The sequence below is a fragment of the Carlito syrichta genome, unplaced genomic scaffold, assembly GCF_000164805.1.
Source record: "Carlito syrichta isolate Samal-C Ts95f unplaced genomic scaffold, Tarsius_syrichta-2.0.1 Scaffold225812, whole genome shotgun sequence".
Classification (NCBI taxonomy): domain Eukaryota; kingdom Metazoa; phylum Chordata; class Mammalia; order Primates; family Tarsiidae; genus Carlito; species Carlito syrichta.
In genome coordinates this window covers 180,557-189,619 of record NW_007169908.1, presented here as the reverse complement: position 1 = coordinate 189,619, position 9,063 = coordinate 180,557, and the positions used below count along the sequence as shown (strand labels likewise).

Below are 9,063 nucleotides of genomic sequence, written 5' to 3'. Positions count from 1 at the left end.
GTGTGAGAAGTTTTATTATACCTTTCTATGGATATTAATATTTTTACTAACTTGAAAACCATTTAAATAAGAAAGTGTAAATCTATTAACTGTGTGTTCTTATTATGTACAAATATATTAAATAAAATAATGAATAATGCCTAGAAAAACACAACAATAGCAAAGCAAATACTTCTGGCTGCCGCCCAGTCATGGCAATCCTTGGTGTTGTGTGTGGTCTCTGATGCCATTGTCCTGTCTTTCTCTTGTCTCTGCTCTCCCATTATGCCATTGGCAAGGAGTTGAGAAGTTAGTCCATTACTTCTCTGACAAAGCGTGGTACAGTACAATTTTGGATTTTTCCTACCACCTTCCTTATAATCACTTTTTTGTTTTTATTTTTTTCCAGTTTGCATGATGCATGTCAGAGCCTGCATGAAATTATAGGCATGTTACAGATGGCTCCATTTCCATCTTCCTTTTTACCTTTAAAATGTATTTAATAATAACAATAAACTTGTATGTACCCAGAAAATAATCCTAGGTAATTCCTATGTCTGTTATGCAGTAGCATTATTACAATTTAGAACATTTTCTCCTTTGCACACTTTGGCATATTTTAACTCAATCAGGACTTGACATTTTAGCTACCATCTTTTTGCTAATGACCCTAGAATAAGAGTGCTTGCAAAAACCTAACGTGAGTGCTTTTCCATATACTAATACTGGAGATATTGAAGTGTTACGAAATAGTAAAGGTGTACAGTCTTGCTCAGTGATGGTGCTGGTTTGTCTTTTTTTCATGTTCAGTGTGTTTCCTTTAATGGATAACTGTGGAATCACCATTTTTCAGAAGTGTGGCTTTCACAGGTGTGGCTTGAGTTTGGTGTCTGAGAATTACCCTGTATAGGCTAGATCAGTTAAGAAGGAAATAGGACATTTTCTAGAAAAGTCAGTAACTGAGTGTTAGTATTGAATCTGCCTATAGAGTTTTAGAATATATTAAAACTTGAAATAATCATCTATGTATACCGAAAGCCTGTAAAATAATCGAAACTACCCAATTAGCCAAAAGTAATAAATGTTAGTGCTGCATTTTAATAAATTCTCTGATGGTTCAAATTCTGGCTTTGCCATTGACTAAAGTATGTGAATTTAAGCATGCTATTTAAGTTATTTTGGCCCTAGTTTACTCATTTACAAAAAGAAGAGAATAATACCTTTAACCTAGGGATCTTATGATAATTAGAGATCATTCATACAAACTCAGAGTTTGGATCTTTATCCTTGGAAAAAGGGAACTCTGTTCCCTCAGAGCCAGAATATATTTCTCAAGAATGTATAATGTGCCATATATTGTACACAGTTACACACATGTAACTGGTTATTATTGCAATTCCATGAGGCATTACCTAATTTTGTAAAATGAGCATTACCTCATTACCCTCATTTTGTAAAATGCCATTGCCTTCATTTTGTAAATTATGAAATTCCATTTCAGGGTAGTGAGATTATTTGCCCAGTGTCTTGCCTATTATAAGTGATAGATCCAGAAATCAAATTCAGATCAATCTGATTCTAAAAGCTAAGTGATTCAACACTGTGTTGCACTAACTCCTTCATAGACCCACTGAAAATTTCACTGTAAACTTTAAACTGCCTTGTGTGTCCTAGCTCCAGTTTTTATCTCCAGGAAGGCAGTTAAGGAACCTTGACTTCTGTGTCATATCAGATATACTTGGCTGTGGATGTAAAACATTTAAATAGTATCGATATTATTGAACTATGTATTTAAAGCCTAGAAACCTCATATTTAGTAGCAACTAGTTTATTGTACTACTAGAGAACTTGCCTTTTTTTTTTTTTCAAGACCTAGCCAGTTGTGGCTTGAAGTCATCATTCTTATACCTTTTAATAATCATAGATGAAATTTATTGAGCACTACTGTGTGCTAGGAGATCCTGTGCTAAGTGTTTAACATGTGTAGTCATGTTAATTATTAGAATTAGGGATGGAAAATAGCTGAATCTTAAGATAGTTTTCCCTAACTATTTAGTCCAAAAATGTCTGGTCTTCAAATAAAAACTATTGGGTGGCTTAGTTTGTAGGTCACTATGAGAGGTACTTGAGGTTCAAGTTAACATGTAATTAATCCTTCCTTCTAAACACGAATCATTAAGCTAACTCCAATTTATTTGGCAAAAACAATGTGTTTTTTTCTCATATTATCAGATTTATTTTTTATGTGTTTCTTAAAAACTGGATTTTGTTTAACTATTGATGCTCATCTTTGACCAAGTATCACTTTGATAATTCTTGACCAAAGAAGCAATTCTTGAATATACTGCTAATATATTTTTTTTTTTTTTGAGTTGGGGTCTCACTCTGTCTCCCAGACTGGAGTGCAGTGGCCACTCCCGGCCACCGCAGCCTCGACCTGCTGGGCTCCGGCGATCCTTCTGCCTCAGCCTTCCAAGTAGCCGGAATTATAGGCATGCGCTACCACGCCTGGCTGATTTTTTGATGTATTGTAGAGATGGGGTCTTGCTGCCCAGGCGGGTCTCGAACCCGCGGGCTCAGGTAATCCACTCACCTCAGCCTCCCAAAGGTGTGTGATTACAGGCTGAGCCACCAAGCCCAGCTTACTGCTAATATTTATTCACTGACTTATTCATACATGTTTAATCCCTACTATGTACCAAATATTAGAAATACTAAACCAAACTCCATCAAAAATGAGTAAAGCATGATACATGCCTCTAAGAAGCTAATTGTCTCTGGTTATCTTTGTTAGCAGCTCAAAATAGCCATTTAAGATTATTATTAAAGGCCAGGCATGGTGGCTCATGCCTGTAATTCTAGTGCTTCGGAAGGTCAAGGCAGGAGGATTGCTTGGACCCAAGAGTTCAAGACCCAAGAGTTAAAGACCAGCCTGGACAACACAGCAAGACTTTGTCTCTACCAAAAAAAAAAAAAAAAAAAAACTTAGTTGGGCATGGTGGCGCATGCCAACAGTCCCAGCTACTTGGGAGGCTGAGGTAGAAGAATCACCTGAGCCCTGGGGATTGAGGCTGCTTAGCTATGACTGTGCCACTGCACTTTAGCTTGAGCGACAGAGTGAGAGATAGACACCCCCCCAAAAAAAATTATTAAAGATTGCCTGCCAAGTCTTTGCACAACTGTCCAACTATCCAGAAGTGCCCATTGCTGACATTCTTGACTTTGGTACATGGAACCATTTAATCTCTTAATTCTCAGAATTATGTGCTGATTTGATGTATCTAAAGTAAGTCTTCAAGTTGCTGAATTCAGTTAGAGGTACATAGCTCTATAAGTTTGGGGACGAGTCCTCATTTTGATGCTTCAGTAACCAGCCCCTCTACAAGTTGCAAGAATTAAAGCTCTACTCATTTGTGACTACAGGAAGTTTTCTGAAGTCCCCCTAGTAGGAGGGGGATTCCTTTTGTCCTCTGAGTTTTGTGGGCTACTGAAGCTATGAAATGCATGAGTTGGTGGGCAACTACTTTAGAGGCCTTTTTTGGATACAGTGCAGTATCTTGTCTTGCCTATCCCACCTTTCTCTTCAGTTTTTCTGCCAATAACAATAGCTTACTGTATGGTTGTTCTGCTTACAATGTCATCCCCTTTAGTTACGTTCCTCACTGATTCTGTTATCTAAGGCACAAAGGCAGAGCTACTTAGCCTGGCGGAGTTCCTCTACAAGCTGGCCATTATCTACACTTTGGCACTATACTTTCAAAGTCAGTCTAATAATTTGAAGTAACCAGAACATGCCATATTCTTTTTTTTTCTTTCTTTCTTTCTTTTCTTTTCTTTTTTTGCTTCTGTGCTTAGCATGTACTAGCTCACTACCCAGAATGTCCTTCCCTGCTTGTCTACTTGGTAAACTCCTATTTACCCTTTTAAAACACAGTGCAGATTGTTTGCTTTGCTTAGATACCTTCTGTGACCTCTCCAGTCAGGCACATGTTTTCTTTTTGTTCCCATATGCTGTTATGCTTGAGACCTGGTCTCATCATTTGTTTACCTTATTGTCTCCCTCACTAAGCTTCTCAAACACAGGAGCAATGTCATGTTCAGCTTCAGATTTTCCCATTCCTAGTACAGTAGTACATGAGATATACTAGAACTTTAAAAAGTGAATAGTCTTATATTCCTTCCTATTAGTCTTATTAATAAATCCTTGAAGATACGGGATCTTTCTTTTCCTATTTAGAATCCATTCTAAAGATATCCAAGGGCATCTTTTTGTGGCCATAGAAGCAGTAGTGGATGTGGACAAGATAAATTGTTAACACCTTGCCTTTATATTAACACAATTGAGTGTTTAGAATTTGGGTAAATTTTAGCAATAAACCATCAGAACACATACCTGCTTTGCTTGCTAGAAGCTAAAAGTTAAGTTGTTATTCAACTTACCAGCAGGTAATTAACAACAATCCAATCCTTAGTGAGTAACCACTTCTACATAGTCTTCCACATATCAGGGGCAAGTTGATTCCTTGGTTCTCACATTATAGTGATTTTTATTCCTCTTGAAAAGAGACTTTTTCTACAGTAGTGGAATTGATTTTTCAAGCTTTAGTTTTCAAATCAGTAATAAGACAAAACATATATTTTGGGATAGGGAAATTATGTCATACCACCAAAATTAATTTTTTTTTTGAGTTGGAGTCTCACTCAGTCGCCCAGACTGGAGTGCAGTGGCCGCTCCCGGCCACCGCAGCCTTGCTTGCTGGGCTCCGGCGATCCTTCCGCCTCAGCCTTCTGAGTAGCCGGAATTACAGGCATGCACTACCACGCCCGGCTGATTTTTTGGTTTATTGTAGAGATGAGGTCTCGCTTGCCCAGGCGGGTCTCGAACCCGCGGGCTCAGGCAATCCACTCACCTCAGCCTCCCAAAGGCGCGGATTACAGGCTGAGCCACTGAGCCCGGCTAAAATTAATTTTTAATAAGTAAAAAAATCTATATTTAGGCATACATAAACCACTGATTTATTTAATATAATTAAGTTATAGTTTAGGCACTTATTTATAAAACTATTTAACTCCTGTCAATGAAAAGACTCGACTTTTTATTATTCCTTAAAAATTGACTGTTACGTAATTCTTTAATATTTTATATGATGCTTTACTGCATTTAATACAAGTAGTATATCTTTCTGACACTGTTGTGTTTGCATTTATTTATCTGAAAAGCTGTGGTCAGTTGGGTAATGTGAGTAATCAGAACAGTGCAATGGATAATTTATCTACAGTTCACAATGCCCCTTTCCTGGATAGTTGGTTGTCTTAATAAACCATTTATTATTTTCTTAATTAGAAAATCATACTTTTTTATGCTTTAAGCTAATAGCACATACTTATACCTTTTTTTCTTACTGGCATAAGGTATATGACAATAAAGTCAATCTTAAAATTGTCACTGATATTTTCAAAAGGCTTACATTGCTTTAAGAATTTTAAATTTGGACTAGAATATCTTACTGTGCTTGAAGGTGAAAAGTGAAAAGTAAAAACAATTCGGCCAACCATTTGATGCTGCCTCCTCCCTAATTACTTTTCCCCCACTTTGGTAGATTTCGGTTTGCTTAATAAGAGCCCTGCTCTGTTTTTCCACTGATCTTTCTAAGGTTTTTGATTACTTTGGCATAGTCATTTTTATCTAGGGAACCTAAGAAGAGCCTACTGATTTAATTATATGGGTGATTTTAGTACCTTCTATGTTAAAGGACAGCTTATTCATTTTTTTGGTGATTTACTGTGAAAATATCCAGTAACTTTAAAGTCTGGATATTTAACTTGAGGCAACAACTAAGATGGCTTGTGTATTTTAAACATTTTGCATATGACTTGATGTAATATATCTCTCTACAGATTAATAATAAGTAGTCAATTTTTTTTTAAATAGCAAGTCAGACCTGTGCCATCATAGCCAACCATCTGGTGAACCTCTTGCTCAGTTACTTCCATCCCTGGCATAATCTAATCCCTGGCTGCTGATCCTGGACGGCATTTGTCCAGTGCTGGTTAAGGAGGTGAAAGAAGTGAAAACCACAAATGATGCAGTATAAATAGACCCACCCCTTCTGTTGGGGAAATTAGAGATACTATGTAGATTTATTTATGGATTAGCATAGTAAAAAAAGCTATTAGTAAGAAATGGCCCTTTAAAATTCACATTTCAAAGCCCTTTGCCAAACTCTAATGTTTTAGCTAACATTATTTGATAAAAAAAAGTGTGATTGTGTGTGTGTGTGAGAGAGCAAGAGCCAGAGAAAGCAGGAGCCAGAGCAAGAGATAAATTTGTAGCAAACACTTCTGTACCAGGACAGGCCCATAGGCCATGCCCCATATATCTTAACTGTTAACTGTTTGAGTCTTTGCAAGATAACTTTAAGATGTATATATATATATATATATTTTTACTGGATGCTCAAAAAATAATGGAAATTGCATAACTTCCTCTGATTTTTTAACAGACTGTAACTTCAAAGTGAGCTTTGGAGAAGTATGTGTGAGGCATCTTGGTCTTAAGAACTTTGCTATTGTAGACTTCTGTGCTACAATAGGCAATTTCAAGTTTGTTTTACTCTTAGCTATCATTTAAAAGACTTGTTATTTTAAATTTAAGAATGAATGTTCACTCTTAGTCAAGGTAGATTTGTTTTCCATATGTTACCCCATAACAGCAGTGAGACAGAACAAGTAAGCGTTGAGACATTTTATTCTGAAACTTTTCAACAAGAATATTAAAGGTAGGTTAGCATTAGCTAAATGCATTGATTTGTTTTTTGTTTAAACATTTAGAATTTCACATAACTGAGAATATAATAGTCTAAATTTTATCTGCTGGCATTTTAAATTCTTGACAGAAGTATAAACTTCAATACAACTTTATTTTTAATATGGGTAATATTCTAAAGGTCACAGACTATATCTGAATGCTTTGTGAATATTAAACCAAAGTGTTACAGAAATCATTCTGCCAAGCTATCTTATATATAAGGTTTTAAATACCTAATGACTCTATTAAGGCAGGAATTTTTTCTGCAATAAATCAATACTTTAATGTTTCCTTTTCTCTTTGTTTTATTTTGGATTTTGTTTAGTGTTTCTGCCTGTATCATTTTTTGTTTACATTACCACTCTTGTATGTGTCTCATGAATTTGCTTGAATATTGCAGTTCACAGTTCATTTTTTAATTTAAAAAAATCTCACATACCTTCCATATTAAAACATAATAAGTACCAAGAGACCCTAATTGGACCTTAACTTATATTAATTCTGGATGACATTTCTAAGATAAATTGTTGCTAATGTTGTTTTTAATTTTAACAGCCTCAAGTACTACAGCCTTCCAGCAGCCATCCCAGACCCACAGACCACGTCCAGGGAAAACTAATAAAACCGCAACGTATCGAGGCCCCCAGTGAATGCACAATCCAGGACATGCATCAGGGCGTTGCACATCTGGATGAAAGCTTTACACGTGGTTTGCAGGAAGAAAGTAATTGTGGTTTGGAAGACCGGCCTTTTTCACCAAGCCCACAATTCACAGTGGATGTGGCTAAGAGTACATCTTCTGAAGCAAACTTGAACATGACTGTAAATGCTCAAGAGCCTTATCATTTGGCAAATAATCAAATTAGTGACATTCAGTTTGTACCCACTTCTCTTCAGACACCTCCCCAATCAAGTACAGTAGGCCAGGCTAAGAGAATTGGAAGAAATCAGTCTCTGCCAGTGGGCTATACGTCTCAGCCCACGTCCTTGCAGCTTTTAAAGCCATCCATTTTGAATTCTTTGGTACCTCCTCCAGTTTCTGAATCATCTCCAAGTAGTACTTCCACTTGTAGGAAGTCACCAGTAATTACAACATGTAATTCAGCAAAACTTCAGCCAACATCTAGTCAAACAAATCTTGCAAATAATCAGAATCTGAAAGCATCTAAGCTCCGCCCCCCTTCTGGCAATTTTAAACAAAAACAAATAAGCAGCTCCCGACTAGAGCCTCAAAACTTCCAGACCAAGACCAGCATCCCAAGACCACTAACACAACGAAAAGAAATCATGCAGAATCCGAATGGCAGTTTGCATTCTGGGGATTGTTTGGTCTCTAATCGGTATTCTCGTCTTCCTAAACCAAAGATACATTAAGTACATAGCCATTACCTGCCAATATGTTTTTGTTTCTCTCTCTCTTTTTTTTTTAAACAGTCTGTTCTGTAATAACTTTATGTGCAATTTGGTACCAGGGTGGAGGTTCCACTGAAAACCTGCAAATCTTAAAATTAAAATGTGGAAGCTTCTACTAGTTTGGCTCTTCAATTTTATATCCTGGTTGAAGTACATGCCATTTGAGCATACTTATCTCAGGTAAACACAAAAGTTTGCTTACCCATTTCAGAGACCTGCCAAAGGCTGTAATCACGTTAACAATCTTTCTGCACATCAGAAAATTCATAGCAGGCAAGAGTGTGCTTTGCTAGTTTAGTCCTGTTAAGGTCTGTCTGTGTTTATTGTGGTTGTCAGAACTGCAACCATTTTTACCTGTCCCTACTGTGAATATGGCTACTATTTTAACTAAAGATACAGTGATAATGGAAGATGGACGTCTGTAAGCAGAGTTCTGGCCAGTTTTGTATATTTAAAAGGTCTATGCAAAAAGCTTTGTGATGAATAAAGGAGATTAGGCTTTTAATGGAAAGTCTATGTAAGTTTTATTTTTCTTTGCTAGAGTCAGCAAGCTACTGTTACTATATATTCATTTTCCAGACAAATTCCCGAGGCTGAAAATGTTTTTCATTATATATAAACAATTATATATTGCTTACACACACACACACACACACACACACACACACACACCCACACCATTTGTGTTTGTATTTGTTATTGGGTAAACTTTGGAGAACTTGAGATACATCCTGAACCCTATACCTAAAGGTGTATCCATTTGTAATATGTTGGTGCTAGAGTTTTGCTGATAATTCAGTTTTGAACCCTATAAGCTTATCGATCTAATATAGCCATTTTAAGGTTCCACAGCATATATTTTA

General features: G+C 36.5%; 1 protein-coding gene across 1 annotated transcript; it reads left to right on the top strand.

Annotated features, from left to right (window-relative positions):
• The first annotated feature begins 214 nt into the window (after window positions 1–214).
• On the top strand, window positions 215–8,705 carry LOC103253368. Its single transcript, XM_008051703.2, has 2 exons — window positions 215–318; window positions 7,343–8,705. The coding sequence occupies exon 2, from the start codon at window positions 7,454–7,456 to the stop codon at window positions 8,159–8,161; it is 708 nt and encodes a 235-aa protein (XP_008049894.1). The 5' UTR covers window positions 215–318; window positions 7,343–7,453; the 3' UTR covers window positions 8,162–8,705.
• The last annotated feature ends 358 nt before the right edge of the window (window positions 8,706–9,063 follow it).

Bases quoted from the DNA above. Each gene is read 5' to 3' on its own strand.
- LOC103253368 (XM_008051703.2), top strand. From the start codon at position 7,454: ATGCATCAGGGCGTTGCACATCTGGATGAAAGCTTTACACGTGGTTTG.